The sequence below is a fragment of the Salmo trutta genome, chromosome 27 (assembly GCF_901001165.1).
Source record: "Salmo trutta chromosome 27, fSalTru1.1, whole genome shotgun sequence".
Lineage (NCBI taxonomy): Eukaryota > Metazoa > Chordata > Actinopteri > Salmoniformes > Salmonidae > Salmo > Salmo trutta.
The window spans coordinates 37,218,602-37,244,339 of record NC_042983.1 but is presented as its reverse complement, the minus strand read 5'-3'; the positions used below and the strand labels follow the sequence as shown (position 1 = coordinate 37,244,339).

Genomic DNA, 25,738 nt, shown 5'->3' with positions numbered 1-25,738 from the left:
AATAATAAATCATTAAAAGGACAAAGGGAGGGTGCAACAGCAAGTGTAAAACTAATTTTAATTCTGCACATGTAACAGCACACAGGGGTCTCGAGGAGCGCTTATGCCGCTTTGTGCGTTCATTCGCTAAGGCAATACTGCGTAACAAAAATAAACTCCAGAAACACATACATGTATGCACACATCAAAGACATTGGAAGAGGAAGGACCATACACTTTTACCAGGGCACTTAAAGTAAATGAATGAAAAGCAAACAAGACAAGAATACAGCACAGCAATTCTCTGAATGGGAGACCAACGTTACAGGCTTATGGGCCAACATAATCATTGAATGAGACCGACTGTCATTTAATGGTCCAATCTAAATTCAAGGGTCGAACATAGTACATTTGTGAATGACATCTCATCAAACTAGTTTGATCAACGACAACAAGAGGACTGTACAACAGTACAAGAGATATAATTAGCCTATGGGATATGCAGAAAAATAAGCCAATTTGAATATATTTTTTCTTCAACTATTGTGTTCCTATACAATTCATTGTTCTTTGGCTACGTCTGCGGTGAGAGGTGAGGTGTGTATAAAATGGGAGTCACGTCGCTCACCTATGCAGATGGATAAAAAAGTCAGTCTACCATCCTTAGCTAAACGGTCTCACAAATCTAGGACCTGTGGATCTTAACTTCAGCTGCCTTATGCTGGTTTTCTATCCAGCTTATCTTTTTACTTATTTCCATTTACTCAAAAAGTGATTGAACAGTTCTGTATATAAAATGTGACTAAAACATAAAAAAACAGTAAAAAAAAGTATGCTTGTAAACCATATGCTGCCTATACAAAACTGACTGTAAAGAGCATTATAGTTCATGTAATGTATTTATGTTTTCTGACAATGGAGCTTATCCTAACATTGGTAATGTCTATTTGGATATGGTGTTTATTGCAGCATTCTTCTCTCTATACTGAAAATTAGCCCCATCCCCTGATATGTGTATGGCCATGGAATATGGCTGGTTCCCTATGCCTAGTCTTTAGTCTGGGAGAAACTCATGGTGATATGATCTGGGGTATATTCATTGGTCTTTTGCTAAATGTTTTGCAATGGAGACAGTTTACTCTAGGAACCAAACAGAAGTAAACCAAGCAAACTGAAAATTTGTTCAATAGAAACACATTTTCGTTGCAAAATGTTTTCAGTTTGGACTGAACCTTTTCCATTGCAAAACATTTTGCAATAGACAAAACTTTTTACAAAGGAATCCGACTAATGAATACACCCCAGGATTCATGACACAAACATGTTGATCTAGTTAACAACTGTCACCGTCCATCTTAAAGTTAAGAGACATTTCACACCCACATTAGAACATACTCTCTACAAAACATCCAGGCTCTGTCAACTGTCTAACAAGTGCATAATTACAGTCTATGTCCCTCTGGATAAGAGCGTTTACTTTCTGAATTGACCACGACCCTGAATTTAGCAGAACAAATTCCAATTCAAAATGTTCCTCATTGAAAAGCATTCAAGAGAATTGGAATTTCAGTGCACTTCCTGAATTGTCTGGAATTAAAATAGAATTGAACTCAACCCTGGCTAAATTACTAGAATGTCAATAACACAATATACATACACTGTATTTTATTTCATATGGGGATATGGACAAAAAAAAATGTAAACAGCAAAAGCCTTTGAACTATTACTGAGTTCTACTATTTTACTTATATTTTTGCATAACTGTTTCATGAACTAATTCAAGCAAGGTCTCCAGAGCTTGGAGTGATATTATATGTTGGAATCCTTCCGTTTAGCTAGCAGCATGTTGACTAACAATAACCCCACTTGTGGAGGGTTTTTATGTGGAAACTGATCAAGAAAAATCAGGGCCCGTCTTAAACACAACGGTCCGAAATAAAAACATGCCAAATGAAGAGTAGGTCAAATCAGATAAATAAATATGTGTACAAGCCTGGAGACAGAGTGGATTCTGGTTACTCTAATGCAGGGGTGGGCAAACTACGGGTTTGAGTAAAGAAAATATACTTTTTTTGGGGGGGGGGATTTTGGTTAAAAAAAAAAATTTAAAACTCAAGGCCACTCATGAACGACAAAAACTAGATATACATTTTTCTGGCCTGCCAATTGATTTTGGAAAAAAATTAAATAATAATAAAATAAAAGAATCGGTCAAATATCTGCCCTGTGATTAAACAACTAACCTCATTTCATTGTCCTCCCCATTTCCCAGTTTTACCATTCCCTCTGTAACGCCCGCCCACCTTCCCTACCACGATTTGTTGCCCCCTTTCCACACCCAACTCTCTAATGATCAGGTGCTGGGTTCATCCCTTTCCACTCATAGATGTCAGGGAGAAATGAGTCGTAGCTGATGTCCCATACAGTTGACCTGACAAAGGTGTCCTTGTCCTTGGGCTCTGGGTACCGGAAGGCCATGTTGTTGGCGTACACAAACCGGACCACCTGCAGGGGGAGACAGTGAGACGCAGAGTACATTTACAGGCACATCTTTGGCACAGATAGAACAATGACACAGATATTTCACTGGACGTATAAATGTGAAGCATCCGCTTGGTGTTACCACTCACTACCAAATATGGTGGTGAGAGGAAGCCCAGTGGTCGGCAGTGGGAGAAAGATTGAACAAGATATATTTTGGCCGACATTATGCACATATTCTCATTAATAAAAATATCTGATCTCAGTACAATTTTCTGTTCCCAAAACTAGAATTTGTTTTAAACAGAGTGGACAAAGTTTTGTAGACTTCACCCTTTGCCGAAATGTAAAAAAAAAAAAGTGTGTTGTTTAAAAGGAGTGCAAAGGCGGATTGAGTTAGTGAGCAGATAATGAAGGCACATCTTTGCCTTCATTATCTTCTCAAAGGTTCCCTCTAACACTATCACACCAAAGGCAGGGCGGTACTCTTTACATCATCCTCAGTATATTTTGTGTATGACGAAGCCACCGATTTCAACATAATCAAAGGACTTTTACCTTGCTCATTTTGTAGAATGCTTTTTCAAATTATGATTTTATCTCCCTCAAAATGTATTTGACAGACAAGAAGCGAGATGTAGAGTGTCTGACCTTGACTGCCATCTGGATAGAGACCTCTCGGATGTTGGACAGTGGCGGGTACAGCCTCCCCTCCGCCAGCTCCTCATCAGTCAACTGGTCTGCCAGGGTCTGACGGAATGACAAAAAACACTCAGCATTTGCATATCATTTGCATAACAATTTGCTCTGTAAACAAAATACAAAAATGTGTAAAATATGTCTTTAAGGGCCTGTCTTTTTGTCAAATAGTGTGTAAACACAGGGGGGCTGAACGGAGAGAGACAGGTCGAGAGCTCTGAATGAGTGAAATGCAGCTTTATTTCTGACCTTGGCAGCCTCCAGGAAGACCGTGTCACTGATGTGTCTCACGCCACTGAGGATCACAGCCAGGGCTACACCTGCAGCCAGACAAAGCAGACACACTGCACTTTACCCCTTTCAACAGTCGACACAAGTCTCACAATACACTTATGTGGCGCATCTATGCGTATCCACTTTCCCATGGCTGTTGACGAGAGAAGGCTCACTGAGATTTTCTTTGTAAATACAGATGAGAAAACATGATAATCTAATGATTCTAACCTGGGAATATGTAAGCATTGTTCCCTTGTCCAGGTGTGAAAACACGTCCATCAGCCAGAGTCACCGTGTCAAACGGACTTCCACTGGCAAACAGGCATCGGCCCTGAATATCAAACAACATACAGAGAGAAGCCATGGTGACTGTGGGTCTGGGCCTACACACTAACAAAACATGAGGAGGAGGGCTGCGTTCCAAATGATGCTTGATTCCTTACATAGTGCACTACAGACGTACTGCACTATGTAGGGAATAGGGAGTCATTTCGGACGCAGATGACGACATGGGTGAATCGATACGTACATCTGTGAGGGTATAGGCATCTTCAGCAGTGCACTCTGCCTTGGTGGTGGGGTTGCTCAAAGCGAAAATAATTGGTCGTTTATTTAGGGTGCCCATCTTTTTCAGGACGTCGTGGGTAAAGAGGCGTCCAGCCCCGGACACACCTGTGAACAGGCAACAAGTTAGGGTTACCAGGGTTTCATAAAGCACGGACAACAAGAGTTACACTGATTTTAATTATACAATGTATTATTACTATTATAAAGACGAGAATGGAGAATATGGATCCTACCGATAATGGCTGTTGGTTGGATGACGTTGACTGCATCTAAGAAGCTCTGCACATCTCCGGGGCTTTCATGGACAAAAGCCTCCTGGTTGCTATCTGTCTCCTGCGCTCGGCCCTGCAGCAAGTCACAGGAAAAAACACTGAATTTAAATTACATTTCTTGATACAAATTCAAAATGACTGAATTCAGATTCCATTTCTGTTGACTCTAATGTCACTCCATACGCAGCGTTTCAGTTCCGCCACACAGACAGTTACAAAGGAGAAGTGAAAGACAACGTGTCTGTGTTTGGACTGGACAACAACCTTGACCAGTAGGCCGTCCTTGTCAAACATCCAGATCTTTTTCCTGGCTTCGTCCTGGGTTAAACCCTTCTCCACCATCGACATGGTAATCAGGTTGGCAATACCCAGAGCAGCCTGAAGAAAAAACACAATTATTTATTATTCAGCTGACAAAAATATCATATCACAAGTGCAAAAACATGTGAAGCAATAACAAGTAAAAATGTCCTGTGTCAATTTACAGTACGACTCAGTATCTGAGTCAGTATGAAGCAAATTTAAAATTACACTTATTTTTATGATTTAGTGAGTACAGTGTTAACCATTTGGTATATCAATTTAGTACCTTTAGTACATTATGTCAGGTAAAGGTATTGCTGTATGCAGACACTGAATGCTGGTAATACAAGTAGGAGTCTGGCCTACCTCCCCTGCTCCGCAGAACAGGACCCTATGTTCAGTGATGGGTTTCCCAATGGCCCTCTGAGCTGCCAACAGCCCTGCCAGGGCAACCGCTGCAGTTCCTGAACACCACAACACATGCTGTAAATGCACAGCTATTCACCAGACCTAGGTTCAAATACTATTTCAACTCTTTCAAATACTTGTAGCATTTGCTCTAGTCTGCCTGGAGTGCCAGATGGGCGGGGTTTGCATTTGTGAGAAAATTATATTTGTTACATTACGCCAGGCTCAATCAATCACATAGTAAAGTATTTTAAATGATTTCAAATAGTATTTGAACCCGGGTCTGCTATTCACCTAGCTGCACATACTCACTACAACACACTCCATTTGGCATAATATATTTAGATGGTGTGAATTCAGACCTTGGATGTCATCGTTAAAGGTGCAGTACTTCTCGCGGTATTTCCTCATCAAGCGGAATGCATTGTGATTCCCAAAGTCTTCAAACTGGATCAGGGTGTCCTGGCCGTACTTGTCCACCACAGCCTCCATAAACTCATCGATCAGGTCATCGTAGAGCTGGGAACGATCCCGCTTCTGGTACAAACCCATGTAGAATGGGTCCTTCAGAAGGGTCTGGAATAAGGAGACTGGTTATAGATATGATACAGTACATAAAATAGCTAACAGCCTTTTGTATATATAACATGACAACCAAGCTCCTTAGTTCATCTTTGTTGTCAACTAATTGTACTGAGATGTTTTCATTTCGATGCGCATTTCAATAAAGCTTTATTTAATTCGTTTTTTTAACTTGCCTCGTTGTCAGTTCCCACGTCGATGACCACAGGAAGGCACCTCTCGGGCCTGATCCCAGCGCAGGCGGTGTACAGGCACAGTTTCCCCACGGGGATGCCCATCCCAAACACCCCCAGGTCCCCCAGGCCCAGGATACGCTCTCCGTCTGTCACCACGACCGCCTGGACAACAGGTAGGGATTCTATTCATTAAGCACCAAACGAAGCTGAAACAGACAGGGGTGGGACTACCTGAACTTCCCCAAATGAATGCCACACCGGGAGGGGCTGTCAGAGAGCGAGGGGGAGGCTGTCAGAGAGCGAGGGGGAGGCTGTCAGAGAGCGAGGGGGAGGCTGTCAGAGAGCGAGGGGGAGGCTGTCAGAGAGCGAGGGGGAGGCTGTCAGAGAACGAGGGGGAGGCTGTCAGAGAGCGAGGGGGGACATATCAACATAAAGACAATGTTTTCAATATGGTGCTGGAACTCAGCTTACCGCCACATTGGTCTCTGGCCAGTTGTCCAATATGGAGCGAATATGGCCTCGATCCAAGATGGATATGAACAGGCCTCTGTGGGTAAAGGAATAGAGTCCTCAGACAGTTAACTCCCTCCCCTTTGTCTGATAGGAAATCTGACATTTTAACAATCCAATCATTTTTAGCCATCTAAACTGATTTTAGCAATCTAATCAAAGCCAATATCTATAGTAATCTGAGCGGTTGTGTATTCTTATGAAAGAGCAGAGGGCCATCACTAAACATGTTTAAAAAAATTAAATAACCAAGACCCAGCTCTTACTTGGGCCTCCTGAAGATGTGTCCGTACTGTGTACAGGCCAGGCCCACAGTGGGAGTGTAAACGATAGGCATCAGCTCCTCAATGTCTTCCATCAGCACGCGGTAGAAGAGTTTCTCGTTCCTCTCCTGGATCCCCATCAGGTAAATGTACCTGGGAAGAGTTTTGGTAGTGGTTACAGATGCCTTCGTTTTATGTGAAGTTGTTATGTGATTAAGTTCATTACTTAGTGTAGCAATAAGAACTGCACTTCTGCAGTCTCAGACGCTGTAATGCTTGAAAATATTATTCGGCTTAGGTTGATATTTGTTGTCGCTCACAGCCTAGGTCCCAAATGGCACCCTATTCCTTATATAGTGCATTACTATGACTGAGCCCGTTCTCACTTCTCCAGTGGCTCTGTCATCTTCTTCAGGTTCCTCTGGAAACGCATGGCCTGGATGTCCTGGGACTCTATCTTGGGGGGAAGAAGACCCTGGAGACCCAGGATCTGCCTCTCCTGCAGTGAGAAGGCCATGCCCTGGAGGAATGGAAATAAACCAGGGAGAATGAGGGAGACATAACGTTCTTATTGTAACTATTTTAGTCTTTCAATAAAAAAATAATTGTAGCTGTTGCACTGTTGAGAGGAGAGCTGTCAAGTAATAATTTCATTATACTGTGTACACATCTACACTGTATCATGTGCATTTGACAGATTAACTTGATTTAATTCAATTTGATGAGGGACAGAGCGAGAGATAATGAAGGGGAGACAGCGAGGTAGTCTGGGTAAATATCGACAGTGAGCTAACAGGATCCGACTGGCACTGGGGCCAAGTAAGCACAGTACTGAAGCAGAGATGCTGCATGGCTGCTCTGAACATCCCCCACAGACTGACAGCTGCCCTCTGCACAGATGGCCTCACAACTCACTGCCCAGGTTTCTAGGAGCCAGTGAATGTGTATTTGGGGTACAGCCTTCCTTTGAAATTGAACCCTGCCTGCAGTACACGGAATCCCAGGTCAACTTTAGAGGGGGGAACACTAGGTTAAAGGGAGAAGTATGCTCATAATGTGCTTGAAAGCCATTATGAATGTATGTTGGGACGACTACCCCTCAGAGGTGGTTTCGGGTACGGGCACGTGCAGAGCTCATTCATGTTCATTTTGCCAGTTGGAGGCTTGGGGTACTAGACGGAAGGAGGGTGCGTGTTGACTGGCTAGACCTCCAGTGAAACATGAGCCAGAACAGACCCACATGGAAACCATAACCTTCTCCAGAAAGGCCGGGAGGGGATAGGAGAACAAGCTCCAGTAGTACTGTGGGTAGCATAACAGTATTATAATTTACAGGGTAGCATATAGGGCTGGGTGGTATACCGTTTTTTTTTACGATATACCTGTATTTAAATGTTTGGTTTGTTAAATGTGATAGGCAGTGTGTAACGTCCATTTGAAGTTTACTTCGCTACTTTAGTCATCTCTCTCGATACCACTTTCCACACAGACCTAGCCACGCTCCCTGTCACTCAAGGAGCGCATTTGATGTTCCTCAACCACGAGTCACTTGCGTTCAGTCTGCATGGTCAATGCAGCACATGCAACACTGTTGATGACAACAATGCAGTTGTCACTTTGCTTCGTAATAGAAATCTACTAGCATTCTATAACTACACTTATTAGCTTGTGTTTCTTACATCTGCAAACAGCTAGTTTGTCTTAGCAAGTTGCTCCTAAATGTTGTTAGCCGCTAATGCTAATCGCTAGCTAATAAATGTACTGAGTAAGGGCAAGCGTAATTAGCTATACAGCCTGATAATGCCAGTGATGGTGTAGACCTAAATCAGCATGTTGTTTGTGCAACAGTGTCTTCAAAATGAAATGGTTAAACGCAGAGAATATGTTAGCTACATGAAGTAGCTAAGAGAAAACATTCAATGTAGCCAAAGATTATAGGGTCCCCTAGGAAACACCTGTCAACACATTAGTTCCTACCCTGTCACAATAACTCCTCCCTGGCATTTTCATTCGTTGTCGTGTCAAACAACACTATTGAAAGTGCCCACTATTATATTCTAACTATATAATTAGAATAGACATTCTATTCCCATGATTCCAACAGGGGCGGCAGGTTGCCTAGTTGTTAGAACGATGGGGGAAACCGAAAGGTTGCTAGATTGAATCCCTGAGCTGACAATGTCAAAATCTGTCGTTCTGCCCCTGAACAAGGAAGTTAAACCACTGTTCCTAGGCTGTCATTGTAAATAAGAATGTTTTTAACTGACTTGCCTAGTTAAGTAAAAAACGTTAACCCAAGTGTTTTGCTCTAAATCGCAAGTCAAATCGCAACATTTGGTTAAAAATAAGGCCCAGATGACTTTCCCATATCGTGCAGCCATACCTGGAAATGATCTCAAATGTAAAAATTGATGAAAATTATAACTTTTTGGGGGTTGAACAGTATAAAACGATCAGAATGGAGAAAGACCCATTAAAATGACTTAGAATGTATGTGTTGCCACTCTAAGGTCACGCACTAGTCATAAAGCACATTTAGAACTTTTATTATTAAAAAACAAAATACCGTCAATTCTTTTTAAACACTGTGATATAATATTTTAACCATATCGCCCAGCCCTAGTAGCATAGCAGTATTATAATATATAGGGTAGCATATCAGTATTATAATGTACAGGTTAGCATAGCAGTATTATAATGTACAGGGTAGTACAGCAGTATTATAATGTACAGGGTAGCATAGCAGTATTATAATGTACAGGGTAGCATAGCAGTATTATAATGTACAGGGTAGCATAGCAGTATTATAATGTACAGGGTAGTACAGCAGTATTATAATGTACAGGGTAGTACAGCAGTATTATAATTTACAGGGTAGCATAGCAGTATTATAATGTACAGGGTATCATAGCAGTATTATAATGTACAGGGTAGCATAGCAGTATTATAATGTACAGGGTAGTATAGCAGTATTATAATGTACAGGGTAGTACAGCAGTATTATAATGTACAGGGTAGCATAGCAGTATTATAATGTACAGGGTAGTACAGCAGTATTATAATGTACAGGGCTCTCCTTATTTCCATCTGCATCACGGCCTTCTGTGGCGTCATCTCTCATGCACTCCAGACCCAACACACACACACTTAATCTTCATATTCCACACGCAGCTCATTTTTAGAGACACCGATTTGCTGTGCGAGGATGGTGTTAGTGCCCTCTGGTACTTACCTTGTTGGTGCGAGGGTTCAACATGAGAGGCTTGCCCTTCTCTTTGGTGTGTGTCCAGCGGCAGGAGCTCACACATGGCCGCAGCATCAGTGATGCCCTCAGTCTAGACAACATGGTGCACAGCTCTCAGGTCCTGGAGGGGAGATGACAACAGCAGTGGCTATCAGGTATACCTAGTCAGTTGCACAACTGAATTCAATCCACCGAAATATGTCTTCTGCATTTAACCCAACCCCTCTGAATCAGAGAGGTGCAGGCAGGGGGGGGGCTGCCTTAAATCGACATCATCGGCTCCAAGGGAGCAGTTGTTGTCGGGGGGTTAACTGCCTTGCTCAAGGGAAGAACAGCAGGGATTTGAACCAGTGACCTTTCGGTTACTGGCCTAACGCTCATATCTGATAGGCTACCTGCCGCCCTATAGCCCGACCGATATGGGATGTTTCTGCATGGATAGTGCTTAAAACAGCCTTACAAGGATACTCAGAAAGCTGATTTCTTAAAATTTTAGGAAAGAACATTAACGTAAGCACCACATAGAATTTAGGGCCATACTTTTCCTAATAAAACAATGGCCAGTTTGGGTCGCAGTTGCACATATTTTTATAAAATAGGCTAGGTCTGAACCGCAAATTCATTGTTTTCTTCAATATGGCCCGTGCGCTGATTGAGTTTGACACCCCTGGGCTAGCGTATCTATTTATGTAGCTAGCTATTTATTTAGCAAGCTAAGAACAAACAGCCTAAAGTTGCTGGGAGGAGGTCATGTCATTGGAGGAGTGGGTGAGTGACCAACTTCCTCCAGTCATATCATTTTTTGGTGGCTATTTTGGTGGCTATTATCCAGTTAGCATATATCTTAGTTGTCAATCAAATGTATTTGGCATGGATCAAATAGGCAGGCAGGCTTTTGGCGAATGTTCTAAAGTCACGCTGTTGCTACTGCCTGTAAATACACAGTTCAGTTCAAAGTGAATGATGGAGGCCAATGTGGAAAATTGTTTATTTGCATATACAGTGCATTCGGAAAATATTCAGACCCCTTGACTTTTTACACATTTTGTTACGTTAAAGCCTTATTCTAAAATGGATGAAATTGTTATTTTCCCTCAATCTACACACAATACCCCATAATGACAAAGTGAAAACAGCTTTTTAGACATTTTTGCAAATGTATTAAAAGTGAAAAACAGAAATACCTTATTTACATAAGTATTCAGACCCTTTGTTATGAGACTCGAAATTGAGCTCGGGTGCATCCTGTTTCCATTGATCATCCTTGAGATGTTTCTACAACTTGATTGGAGTAAATTAAATTGATTGGACATGATTTGAAAAAGGCACACACCTGTCTATATAAAGGTCCCACAGATGACAGTGCATGTCTGAGCAAAAACCAAGCCATGAAGTCGAAGGAATTGTCCGTAGAGCCTCGAGACAGGATTATGTCAAGGCACAGATCTGGGGAAGGGTACCAAAACATTTCTGCTTCATTGAAGGTCCTCAAGAAAACAGTGTCCTTCATCATTCTTAAATGGAAGAAGTTTGGAATCACCAAGACTCTACCTAGAGCTGGCCGCCCAGCCAAACTCAGCAATCGGGGCTCCAGAGTTCCTTTGTGGCAATAGGAGAACCTTCCAGAAGGACAACCATCTCTGCAACACTCCACCAAATCAGGCCTTTACGGTAGAGTGGCCAAACAGAAGTTACTCTTCAGTAAAAGGCACATGACAGCCCACTTGGAGTTTGCCAAAAGGAACCTAAAGGATTCTCAGACCATGAGGAGCAAGATTCTGTGGTCTGATGAAACCAAGATTGAACTCTTTGGCCTGAATGCCAAGCTTTACATCAGGACGAAACCTGGCATCATCCCTATGGTTAAGCATGGTGGTGGCAACTCATGCTGTGGGGATTTTTTTCATAGGCAAGGACTGGGAGACTAGTCAGGATCAAGGAAAAGATGAACGGAGCAAAGGACAGAGAGATCCTTGATTCAGGACCTCAGACAGGGCGAAGGTTCACCTTCCAACAGGACAACGACCCTAAGCATACAGCCAAGACAACGCAGGAGTGGCTTCGGGACAAGTCTCTGAATGTCCTTGAGTGGTCTGCCAGAACCTCGACTTGAACCCGATCGAACATCTCTGGAGACCTGAAAATCACTGCTCAACTGAGGGACCTTACAGATAATTGTATGTGTGTGGGGTACAGAGATGAGGTAGTCATTCACAAAATCATGTTAAACACTATTATTGCACAGAAAATGAGTCCATGCAACTTCTTACGTGACTTTTTAAGTAAATGTTTACTGAACTCATTTAGGCTTGCTGTCACGTGTGCTCCCTCTCCTGCCTCTAGGTCACCAGGCTGCTCATTATGGCGCACACCTGTCACCATTGTTACACGCACCTGCACGTCATCAGACTCTCCTGGCCTCCATCACCTCCTTGATTACCTGCCCTATATATGTCACTCCCTTTGGTTCCTTCCCCAGGCATCATTGTTTCTGTTTCAGGTTCCTGTCTGTGCGTTGTTCTTGTTTTGTTTATTAAATTACCGTAAATTCCGGACTATAAGCCGCAACTTTTTTCCCAGCTTTGAACCTCGCGGCTTATATATGTATTTTTCCCACTTTCAATTTTTTTTCAAAAAAAAAAAACATTCTGTGACGTGCTTAGTTTTTTGCCGGCATGACGCTTTCATTAGACCAATGAAATTGCCAAACGGGTTACGGTCAAACAACTGTTTTGTTTACTGTTTAGATTAAATCGAGCGCGCTCAAACTTCCCATCATTCTGATTATGGTAGTCATTTTGTCACCCTCATCATGGCAAAGACACGGAGAAATGCATATGATGCAGCTTTCAAGTTGAAGGCGATTGATCTGGCTGTTGGAAAAGGAAATAGAGCTGCTGCACGGGAGCTTGGTCTTAATGAGTCGATGATAAGACGTTGGAAACAGCAGCGTGAGGAATTGACTCAGTGCAAAAAGACAACTAAAGCTTACTGCTAATTTTTTGTTACAAGCCGTGTTTCGTTAAAGCCTGTGTAAAGTTAATTTGTTTCAATGTACCGGTAGGCACCTGCGGCTTATAGACATGTGCGGCTTATTTATGTTCAAAATATAAATCTTTTTTAAATTCAGTGGGTGTGGCTTATATTCAGGTGCGCTTAATAGTCCGGAAATTACGGTATGCACTCCCTGAACTTGCTTCCCAACTCCCAGCGCACACGTTACACTTGCCATAAGAAAGCGGTTGAATACTTAAGAGACTCAAGACATTTCAGCTTTTCATTTTTTATTAATTAAAAAAAATATCTGAAAACATAATTCCACTTTGACATTAAGGGGTATTGTGTGTAGACCAGTGACATAAAATCTCAATGTAATTCATTTTAAATTCAGCCAACAAAATGTGGAAAAAGTCAAGGGACGTGAATACTTTCTGAAGGCACCGTCTGGCTTAAAGGGCAATTCCGCCACTTTTCAACTTCATATTCATTATCTCCAGCACCAAACCAGTGTCTTCATATGTGAGCTGTGGTAAAAGACGTCACAGAGTAGGATTCAAAGTGATTTTCAAAACCTGCAACAAGTTTCTAGCCAGAGGGAGGGTATTTTCTTGCTCCCCTAGTAACAAAGAAAAGCGCCCTTTTCACATAGCCCATGTAGAAACTGGTATTGTGCTGAAGATCATGAAAATGAAGTTGAAAAGTGGTGGAATTGCCCTTTAAGCTTTGTCACATTAGCATTCAGTGTGTCATCTAACTTAATTGCCATCTTTGAACAAGATATTGCTTCACGACTAGGCTATAATAACCTACACTTGCTCCTCCGCATGCAAATGACTGACCTTTCAACTGCATTTCATCCAGTGCCACTAGTCTCATTCTGACGTCCGAAATGTCATGTTTTTTTTACTTGCAATAGCCAAATAAATCATTAGGCATTACGATGTTAATTGTGAGCGAGAGTCACACCCGTTCCCTAATCCCTCCAAAAAACATTCAACTAGTGCCATCATCACTGTCCCCACCCCCCAATGTCTTCTTGACCTGACATGGGTAGGCCTGGCTGCACAAATGCTGAGATCCGAGACAGACAGACTGGGTGCTGGATTACATTTGACGAAAGCAACAGAGAGAGACATTAATCTGGAGAAGAAAAAGTAATTTACTGTCCAGCCTTGGAAATATCGTCCTAATCCTCTTCTAAAAGGAAGGCTATAAATAAAAGCCACACAAAACATCACAAGGGAATAGGGAAGTCATGCCTGTTTAAACTGAAGTGGTGCTTTCAACTAGAAACTGGGGCGTATTCACTAGGAACCAAACGAAAGAAAACAGGATGGAAAAAGGGAGGGATCTCCCGGAATTTGGTCATTAAGAAATACTTGTTTAGCTACGGTGTACACTAGCCTAATGAACACACACACACACACACACACACACACACACACACACACACACACACACACACACACACACACACACACACACACACACACACACACACACACAAACCCCTGGTGACTGCCTAGGCCTAGTATTGAACTATAGTCAAAAGGTCAGGTTCAGCCTTGTGAGTCATAATCACATACTATTTTCACTTCACAGTGACCTCCTTTTCTGCCCAGCACTATTAGTTAGCTCATTGTAGCTGGCATGTGATGTGATTCGTGCAAACAAAAACCACAGGCCTGCTCTTTGAGATGCTGTATTCTGGCTGCTCTACTGCAGAGGGTTTAACAAGCAATGCTATGCTGCACCAATAGTCCCTGCAGTCCCAATGCTATGATGCACCAATAGTCCCTGCAGTCCCAATGCTATGCTGCACCAATAGTCCCAGCAGTCCCAATGCTATGCTGCACCAATAGTCCCAGCAGTCCCAATGCTATGCTGCACCAATAGTCCCAGCAGTCCCAATGCTATGCTGCACCAATAGTCCCAGCAGTCCCAATGCTATGCTGCACCAATAGTCCCAGCAGTCCCAATGCTATTCTGCACCAATAGTCCCAGCAGTCCCAATGCTATGCTGCACCAATAGTCCCTGCAGTCCCAATGCTATGCTGCACCAATAGTCCCTGCAGTCCCAATGCTATGCTGCACCAATAGTTCCAGCAGTCCCAATGCTATGCTGCACCAATAGTCGCAGCAGTCCCAATGCTATGCTGCACCAATAGTTCCAGCAGTCCCAATGCTATGCTGCACCAATAGTCCCAGCAGTCCCAATGCTATTCTGCACCAATAGTCCCAGCAGTCCCAATGCTATGCTGCACCAATAGTCCCAGCAGTCCCAATGCTATGCTGCACCAATAGTCCCAGCAGTCCCAATGCTATGCTGCACCAATAGTCCCAGCAGTCCCAATGCTATTCTGCACCAATAGTCCCAGCAGTCCCAATGCTATGCTGCACCAATAGTCCCAGCAGTCCCAATGCTATGCTGCACCAATAGTCCCAGCAGTCCCAATGCTATTCTGCACCAATAGTCCCAGCAGTCCCAATGCTATGCTGCACCAATAGTCCCAGCAGTCCCAATGCTATTCTGCACCAATAGTCCCAGCAGTCCCAATGCTATGCTGCACCAATAGTCCCAGCAGTCCCAATGCTATGCTGCACCAATAGTCCCAGCAGTCCCAATGCTATGCTGCACCAATAGTCCCAGCAGTCCCAATGCTATGCTGCACCAATAGTCCCAGCAGTCCCAATGCTATGCTGCACCAATAGTCCCAGCAGTCCCAATGCTATGCTGCACCAATAGTCCCAGCAGTCCCAATGCTATGCTGCACCAATAGTTCCAGCAGTCCCAATGCTATGCTGCACCAATAGTCCCAGCAGTCCCAATGCTATTCTGCACCAATAGTCCCAGCAGTCCCAATGCTATTCTGCACCAATAGTCCCAGCAGTCCCAATGCTATTCTGCACCAATAGTCCCAGCAGTCCCAATGCTATTCTGCACCAATAGTCCCAGCAGTCCCAATGCTATGCTGCACCAATAGTCCCAGCAGTCCCAATGCTATTCTGCACCAATAGTCCCAGCAGTCCCAATGCTATGCTGCACCAATAGTCCCAGCAGTCCCAATGCACAGGTAAGCTTTCTTTTCTCAGAAGATTTAGGCCTATCCCAACGCTCTTACTGTTTACTCGGTTGAGTTTTCCATCCAACCTTTTTATGAGTGTAGAGTACATGTCGGATAAAAAATATTACAACAGCCTGATGTAAACAGAACATTTGTTGGTAAACAAAACAAAACACACTAAATCAGCTAGGATCCTTTTGTGTCTGCTAAATTAATTACGCGAGAAATGGTAGGTGGAAACGCCTTTGTGTGCAAATACTGATTTAATAACCATCTTATCGAAGTAAACTTACAGTCATACAACTCGGGAAAGCATGCAGTTTATTAGGCTACAGATGAAATCAGTTATGATGAAATTCACTGGGTGGTGAAAGTACACGGTAATGAGCTTGATTGTCCTTTCCAATAAATATTGATATTATTCTGCTGACATGATGGTCGATGCTTGGCTGCCGTTTGACGAATAAAAAGGATCTCGCTCTTTGTCCATAATAATCTGATGTAGTAGGCTATAACTGCACTGTATCTGTGACCCCTTGGCTAGAGTGCACGTGCCAAGACCAGAACGTGCACATTCGCTATATAACACAACATTTGTTAAATTGTTATACATATTTTTTTTTTGGTACATGGGAATTTGACTGCAAAATAATAATATATATTTTACGTGCGCTACATCCTCACGCACAGCCATTTATCCGCAACAAATGAATTTGATGGAAACATCTCTGGTGGGTAAATGCGTATATTGTTTTTATGCAGATTTTAGAATGTTCATGTTAAAATCTGTCGCCAATTGAATGGAATCCTAGCTAGTGACCTGTTACTCTAACTGCTTTCATGCTCTGAAAAACTGCCACGGCGCCACCACCGAACTCATGTGAATCACTCTAGGGCATCATGTAGAGCTTGACCAGGCACCCTACCCCCCACCATTAATCTCATCCACCTCTGTCCCCATCCTCCTCCTCATCATCATCCTCCTATCTGATCCTCTGTTGAGAAACAGGCAGCTGAGCTGTCAACAGCTTGACAACAAAGAAAGCAAGACAAAAACAGCAATAGGAGTGGGGTAAAGACAAGGCAGCTAGCCTACTAGATCAGCCATGGGTTGCACTTGGACTAGGCTATGTGACAGCAAGGACAATCAACACACACTTTAATCCTCTCCTGATGAAAAATATTGGAGGAAAAATAGCTGCAATGTCTATTTATCTGTGTCTATTTCTATACTGGATGGCTGACAGAATGTGCTGTAACAGTGAGGAGGGGTCATTCAGAGCTGCAGTGCATAATACAGGCTAGGCTCATGATCTGCAGCATGTGACCTTGCTGACGAAACCACTCGACTTTTATGCACACGTTGCTACAGTGAGGGAAAAAAGTATTTGATCCCCTGCTGATTTTGTACGTTTGCCCACTGACAAAGAAATGATCCGTCTATAATTTTATTGGTAGGTTTATTTGAACAGTGAGAGACAGAATAACAACAAAAAAATCCAGAAAAACGCATGTCAAAAATGTTATAAATTGATTTGCATTTTAATGAGGGAAATTTTTGTTGTTATTTTGTAAACAATTTCCCCAAAACTAAATATAAGCACATTGTGTTTTAATGTATTTCTGATACCTTTTCAAGCTTTTTTCTGGTAGATGTTTTCTAAGACCCCTTTTCTATCTGTTTACCCATAAATCAAAGTCTTTACTTACGCCTAAATTTTAAGATTCAAAATAGTTGAAAAAAATGTATCTATGCCTTCATGTTGACTCTTTGCTTTCATTAGACACCCAATTTCATATGCTCCTATGAACTTCCCATGTTGGTTCCTTTTCAAAGGAAATGCCCTAAAGTAATTTGGAAACGTGATTAAAGACAGAATTAGAGCAGCACTTCAATACACATCGATACAATTGTGAAATGCAGGTCAGGCCTACACCAAGGACTAGGAAATGGTTTCATTCAGGAAATCCCTCTGCAAACTGAGAACCAGTGAGTGAGTCAAAGCCTTCTTTAAAATTTCCCTACACATTCATTTGAATGTAACCTGTGTACACTGCCACTCCCTCCTCTGACTATAGTAGAACTGTTGTAGTAGGCTATTCATTTTTTTTATTACAAGGAGCAGAGTACACAATGTGATAAAGCCTACCGTCATTATGAGACCAGACAGGAATGGCTTTTGCAATAACACACTGTCAAACGCAGGTCAGGTTGCCTGAACAGGCTGAAAAGTGTGTCAATGCACAAAACATCTTTCAAAATGACTAAGCAACAGATTAATTTTCTTTGGTGAAACAAAACCAGTACAGTATATTGTTGATAGTAATCAAATCATGACAAAACAAAATGTTCTAGCCAGAATAGCTTTTAAATTCAACTGCTCTTTTCAAAGGGCAGCTATTCCTGTAAGCCCTATGACCTTTAAACTTGTATGCCATTTGAACTGGTTATTTTGGTCAAGAGCTGGGTAACCTACAACATTGGTCTGAGTGGATGGCTGTTTGACTGTACTGTATTCCAAACAGCCTAAACTGTATTCCACACAGCCTACTATTGAAGACTGTTGTGGGGAACAGTAAATTAGCTACAGTGATACATCTATTCAATACCACTGTTTGGCATGTAACCGTTAGCTGGATAGATAGATTGCCAATGTCACAACAATGACAACAGAGGGTGGGATTAACCTGGTTCACAGCTGAAGGCCTAAACCTATTAGAAAGGGAGTACAACATGTACTGTACCCATCGACTGTGTGGCTTGCTTGCGCATGGTCTCAGTCTGCGTATGATGGCTTGAAATTCAGGCTGACTTTTACACTAGCTAGCGAGCTAGGGGAGAGGCTATACGGACACGCCTGGTGCCCAAATTTATGACTCATGTTGTGCAGCTGAAAGTCGAGAGGAGGCGAACGGATTGGGTTCAGTCAGTTTCAGTCTGTCTTCCTGATAAGCCCTTCCCAGCTAGCTAGTTCAGTCAGTCGTCCCGATGAGCCCTTCCCAGCTAGCTAGTTCAGTCAGTCGTCCCGATGAGCCCTTCCCAGCTAGCTAGTTCAGTCAGTCGTCCCGATGAGCCCTTCCCAGCTAGCTAGTTTATAGTAGTGGAACAGATTCAGTTCAGTCAGTCGTCCCGATGAGCCCTTCCCAGCTAGCTAGTTTATAGTAGTGGAACAGATTCAGTTCAGTCAGTCGTCCCGATGAGCCCTTCCCAGCTAGCTAGTTCAGTCAGTCGTCCCGATGAGCCCTTCCCAGCTAGCTAGTTCAGTCAGTCGTCCCGATGAGCCCTTCCCAGCTAGCTAGTTTATGCTTGTAGCTAGAAACGTCAGAGAGAATTTCAAACGTGTCTGCCGAAGTTGGGACATCAGCGAATGTTCAGAATCATTCAGTTTACACATAAATGTAGACGTTAAAGCTGTAGTTGAACATTTTCGGTGAAAATCACATTTTAGCTGTCACCCTGGCCTGATATTGCATATTGGCTATACTATCCCAGCTACTTCCCTTTCCTTACTGCCGGACGGCAGTGCTCGCCATGCGGGAGCGAAGAACAATGTGCCCCGTGGTGGTGTTGTGTTGCTGGCTTACAGTGCAAACTCTGTTCAGAAGCAAATTGGCTCTGGCAGCCAAAACACTCCATCTAAACTAGGGATGCACCGATATTACATTTTTGGCCGATACCGATATCCGATATTTCCCTTGCTAAAAAACCCGAGAACTGATATTTAAACATTTTGCGGCCTTTTAAGCATTCTAGTACAGTTAAATAGTTGAAACAAAGTGTCATATGTACATTTGTTCAGTTTGGAACAGATTGTTCAACTTGTAAATGAGAAAAATTACAAATGTGCGCCATGCATGGCAAACTGGCGACTCTGCATTCTTCCAAAGCCTTTCTCATGTTACGTGCAGTATCACAGCGTGTACTTTGTTCTTGGGGATTTTCCAAGTTTCAAAATTGTTTTCAAATGCAAATGCCATTGAAATAGCAGCAGCGGTATGAGAACCAGTACATTCTTGAGCATGCAATACGGCTTTCCTCAGTACGAAATCCTCGTTGACCCACTATGCTGTCAGACTCAGCATGCTCATGGGGCTGACATCGCTGGTCCAAATGTCAGTCGTGAAGCTAATAGCAGTGACGCCCATAGCAAGTAGCTCATGGATGTGCGTTTCAACAATACTGTGTAACTCCGGTAGGGCAACATCGGAAAAATATCGCCTACTTGGTAGTGTGTACCGGGGCTCGAGATGCTCGACCAGTCGGCGAAAGCCAACATCATCCACGACAGAGAACTGTTGATTGTCAAGGGCAATGAACTCCATTATCTTGGCGTTAATAGATTTCGCCTTTGAGTTGTCTCGCTGAAACGTTCTTACTCTTTCAAATGACTGCTCGACTTGAACTTATTTAGTTGTTGGAAGTATGCGCTTAGTTTATTTCTGCGTAGTATTCACTGAAAGTCTGGGGGTGATGCACTTTCAAATTAGTAGTTAGATTTGTGGCATTGAAAAATTTTACTTTCTCCCCTCCTCGGGAAATAATAGCAGCACAAACGTTGCATATGGCCTTTTGTTATCTTCCTTTGAAACTTCAAAATAGATCAACACAGCGGACATTGTGGGCCAGGTTAGGAATGCTCTGTTGCACGTGTATCACTGTATTTTTCGTGGCGTCATTACATCATCTACCTACGTTATATAGGTATGCATGTCAGCTTTGACATCGGTTTTGCACATTGGCATTAAACTAGACATCGGGCCGGTGCTGATGTTGGCATTTTTAGATAATATCGTCCGATTCAGATATGCTTACCGATATATCGTGCATCCCTAATCTAAACGTGAAATTTTACCATCTGATGGTCCCAGCCATCAATCTGTAAGTCTGCTCTCTTACTTTTACTCTGTGGTTATGTTTTAGTTGTGTTAGTTGTATTCTAGCTGGTCTCCAGTGGTGGCTGGCTTGCCTGTTTTGCTTGTTATTTTGGCATTAATACGCGTCACATATCAGTTTTCAAACAATATAAAACAATTATTATAATAATTCAGTTAATAAAGCCGCATACAAACATGGTCTCTTTTTGCTTGCTTGAGCAAGGCAGCTCCAAAATGCACGTGTTTCAGCCTAGCTCAGTGCTTTCTCTGGTGGTGGGGCAAGCCAGCAGAAAATACGGAGCGTTGCGCCGTGACTGGCTCAGTGTTCTGCCACTCATGGGGACAATACGTCACTGCCAAGTCTTACGGGTAGAGCTCAGAAATGTTAGCCCCTTGGGTTCTGACACATTAGAAGTGCCCATCCAAAAAGGCTCAAGGTCATTGGCCACAGATATACTTTTTTATTTTAACCTTCATTTAACTAGGCAAGTCAGTTAAGAACAAATTCTTATTTACAATGACGGCCTAGGAACAGTGGGTTAACTGCCTTGTTCAGGGGTAAAACTACAGATTTTTGCCTTGTCAGCTCGGGGATTTGAGCTAGCAACCTTTTGGTTACTGGTCCAATGCTCTAACCACTAGGCTACCTGCCGACATCAAATCACATTATATCTACAGTAGCTTTCATTGGACTGATCATGTCAACATCATACTTCAAAATCTCAGCTAGCAAGCTAATAGTTGTCATCATGAGTCAAGTCGACAATCTACTGGCAAATCCTTTTAAATCCTTGTCATATGAAGAGAAATTAGAGATAAAACGTCTCGGGGCTCATCGGCCATTGGACATAAACATTACACAACAAGTCAGAAATCGCAAATTTAAAAATGAGTGGTTTGGAAGGAAGCATTTCTGCAACTGCTCAAGTTATTTTCCTTGGTCATGCCAGAGGTGGATGTTTGTACAACATAAAGCAGAAACAAACCATTAATGCAGCAGGAATCGGCAGAGCAATCAACAACTTCAAGGTGAACGTTCAAAACATTCGCGAGCAAACTAATGCACTGGCCAAAGGACATGTTGATGCCACTGAACCAAGGCGGAGATAACTTAACACTGCAACCCGAGATGAAGGAGATATGCGACACAATCGCTGCTCATGTGCAAGAAAAGTTTTCTGAAAGTGACCACTTAATTGCAGCAAAGTTGGTGGACAGCCCATTTTCCCCCCAGTATGTACATTCCTTTCCGACCGCAGAACTCCAGTGTGCTACCAAGCTACCTCTCTGCCTGTGGGCAAACAGGAGAAGCTGAAAATGGAGCTGTCCACTCTCTAACAGCATTATGAGCTGGACACTGGAAAGACGGCACTTTCTTTATTGAAATCACTCTATGAGAACAACCTAAAGGAGGCCTTGTCTGAGACGGTCTCTCTTCTCAAAATCATCATCACCACTCCGATGACAACCGCCGAGTCACAGAGAAACTTTTCCACCCTTAAAAAAATACAATTCTTCACACGCAACTCCATGGGCCAGAAAAGGTTAAATGCATTGGCCATGCTGTCAATCCAGCATGACTTCATCCAGAGAATGCCAGACTTTGATGACAAAGTAATTGAGAAGTTTGCCCACAAGAAGGACCGCCGTGCCAACTTCCTGTTCAAGTGAGCACAGCACAACAATCGTGAGTCCATAAATATGTCTAGAATTCTGCTGCATAAGTGATGTAATATGCCGTGGAGATATGTATACTGTAGCTAAGAAAGTAATACTAAGTGTATGTTGTGTAGTAAGCAGTTAGTAGCCCATGTGTCTCACCCTAAGAATGGGGTCCCTTTCCCTCTTAGAACTTATCCTACTGTTCTGACATGGTATTGGTATTTTATTAGGATCCCCATTAGCTGTTGCAGAAGCAGCAGCTACTCTTCCTGGGTTCCACACAAAACATGAAACATGACATAATACAGAACATTAATAGACAAGAACAGCTCCACTTGGTGGTGCACATGTAGCCTATAGCCCGTTTTAGAGAAATGTCATCATCGAATATTGTAACAGCTTTCATTGCCTGCTTACCTGCCCCTGTTAATTTAGCCTACTGTTCTGACTTGGTGTAAAGGGAGAACACTATAAGAATGGCCCATGTTCTGAATTATGTCGCTGGCCACTTCAAAAGTGCTGAATGAATAGGCATATAGCTGGCTGTTCTGACTTGGTAGTGCACATGTAGCCTATAGCCTGTTTTAGAGAAATGTAATGATTAATGTAATGATTAATGTGCCCCCATTATTTATCCTACGGTTCTGACTTGGTGTACAGGGAGAATACTGTAAGAACGGCCCATGTTCTGAATAATAATGTTGCTGTCCATTTCAAAAGTGCTGAACAAACAGGCACATAGGCTACATCCGTCTCAGCTCACTCATGTCTTAATCAAAATTACAGCCAGCCTCTTAAACAGCATTTGACATGCTTCGAAATACGGTAATGGAAAATTTTGAATTTTTTTGTCACGATACGCGTCCGCGCGTCACCGTTCGGAGAGTGTCTTGAACGCAAGAACAAAACAGAGGATATTTGAACATAACTATGGATTATTTTGAACCAAAACAACATTTGTGGATGAAGTAGAAGTCCTGGGAGTGCATTCTGACGAAGAACAGTAAAGGTAATCCAATTTTTCTTATAGTAATTCTGAGTTTAGTGTACGCCAAACTTGGTGGGTGTCAAATTAGCTAGCCCGTGATGGCGAGCTATCTACTCAGAATATTGCAAAATGTGCTTTTGCCGAAAAGCTATTTTAAAATCTGACACCGCGATTGCATAAAGGAGTTCTGTATCTATAATTCTTTAAATAATTGTTATGTTTTTTGTGAACGTTTATCGTGAGTAATTTAGTAAATTCACCGGAAGTTTGCGGGGGTATGCTAGTTCTGAACGTCACATGCTAATGTAAAAAGCTGGTTTTTGATATAAATATGAACTTGATTTAACAAAACATGCATGTATTGTATAACATAATGTCCTAGGAGTGTCATCTGATGAAGATCATCAAAGGTTAGTGCTGCATTTAGCTGTGGTTTTGGTTTTTGTGACATTATATGCTAGCTTGAAAAATGGGTGTGTGATTATTTCTGGCTGGGTACTCTCCTGACATAATCTAATGTTTTGCTTTCGTTGTAAAGCCTTTTTGAAATCGGACAATGTGGTAAGATAAAGGAGAGTCTTGTCTTTAAAATGGTGTAAAATAGTCATATGTTTGAAAAATTGAAGTTTTGGGATTTTTGAGGTGTTTGTAATTCACGCCACGCTCTATCATTGGGTATTGTTGAGGCGTTCCGCTAGCGGAACATCTAGATGTAAAAGTAAAGTTAAGGCCTCAACATCTAGCTGAATTTATCTGAACTAACATCTATCTGAATTTCTGTCGGTGTCCATTTCGAAATTGCTGAACGAATAGGCCTACCTCATCGCAGCCCCTTTGCTTGCACTTGCTTATACTTAGAGCTAAGTGTTAATTATATAACAAACATTGTGAATTTACTGAACATCAATGTAATAATGTTTGTGTTGGGTTCAAAAGTCTAAATTCATGTCGACATTCATTATTATTGAAGGAGAGAATGTGTTTCTTATCGAGGTACACAAATCAACAAGGAGTCAATAGGAACCATATTTATTTAATTAATCAAGTCAGCCATAAGCTCCACTCTCGGGAACAGCTTTATGTAGAACCTAAACGTTTGTGGGCACTGTTTGTCACAGTTATAGTGCATTTAATGTATTGTTTAGAGTTGTGTAGTGGCTTCGCTGGCATGCATCTAAAAAAAAAATGGTTGTTTGCCCCACCAAGATGCATTCAATATTTTCAACTCGTGCACATTGATTTACAGTGCGGTGGCACTAACATAAGTACGTACACACACACACACACACACACACACACACACACACACACACACACACACACACACACACAGACTCCAACTAGTTCGCTTTTAACTAGTTGAGTATGGAAAATGCGGGCTAGACATCTGGCAAAATAAAACGCATATACATCTGGTGGACATTTGGCTTAATTAAAACGGGGCCTTCTGCCCCCTTGAAGCGCAGTTATCAGCATTCCGTTACGTCATCCATATTGCCACCAGGCGTGTCCCTACAGCCTCTCCCAGCTAGCAACAATTCTGTTCAGACTAGGAAAATACAACTGGCTAACTATCCAACACATAGAGAAAACAATTTTAGAAAAATATATTTACTAACTGACATAAAAAGCGGCAATGTTTCGATTTGTAATTTTTTTTTTTGCATCACCAAATTGCCGTCTTGCCACACATGAGCTAGTTAGCTAATGCTATTAGCTAGCTAGCTTGGGTATTAATTTAAAACGTTTTTAAACCGGTAACGTTAGCTATAGGTTTGACTTTCTCTTTTCTCTAGTAAGTAACGTAACACCTTACCTTCGCTTTATGTTGAGTGAAGAAGAGTATTTTTTTTCTTCTTATAATTTAGAGGGCATATTACTGCAACAATTGCATCAAGTGCAGAGTTGGCCTCGTTCGCTGACAGGCAAATGCGAAGCTGGAGAAAGATGAGGCTGACGGCAGTGGTTTACACTAGATAGCACATCCACAAAGTCAAAAAAAGGATATATCGTAAAAAATTCATGAAAACTAAAATGTGTTTTTTGGTCTAAATTTAAGGTTCGGGTTAGCAGTAAGGTTAAGGTTAGTATTAAGGTTTAACATCACATTTTAAAAAGAGACATTGTAGAAATAGGCGGAGTTTAGGACTTTGTGGCTGTAGTAACTAGTAACGAATCCCAGGCCGTGGAGAGTACGAGCGCTTGGCCAATCAGAAACCAGGGTTTCCGTCCTCAGCTACTATCAAATCAGAGAGGATGGAGACCGACCTAAAAACTTCTAACGGTGCATTTATTTACACTTTGCTGAAGATTTGTACCCAAATGCATGGAATAGATTTTGGTGTATAAATTAACAACTATGAATCTGACTTAACTAATCAGTGGAAT

The 25,738-nt window shown here is 42.2% G+C and overlaps 1 protein-coding gene across 1 annotated transcript; it reads right to left on the bottom strand.

Annotated features, from left to right (window-relative positions):
• Window positions 1–27: 27 nt before the first annotated feature.
• me2 (malic enzyme 2, NAD(+)-dependent, mitochondrial) lies at window positions 28–25,458 on the bottom strand. The gene is made up of 15 exons (XM_029717965.1): window positions 25,167–25,458; window positions 9,749–9,881; window positions 6,903–7,036; window positions 6,520–6,669; window positions 6,215–6,290; window positions 5,744–5,905; window positions 5,348–5,561; window positions 4,944–5,041; window positions 4,539–4,652; window positions 4,236–4,347; window positions 3,965–4,107; window positions 3,664–3,766; window positions 3,409–3,479; window positions 3,112–3,210; window positions 28–2,484 (listed from the first exon to the last, which is right to left on the bottom strand). The coding sequence occupies exons 2-15, from the start codon at window positions 9,860–9,862 to the stop codon at window positions 2,326–2,328; spliced, it is 1,749 nt and encodes a 582-aa protein (XP_029573825.1). The 5' UTR covers window positions 9,863–9,881; window positions 25,167–25,458; the 3' UTR covers window positions 28–2,325.
• Between the last annotated feature and the right edge of the window lie 280 nt (window positions 25,459–25,738).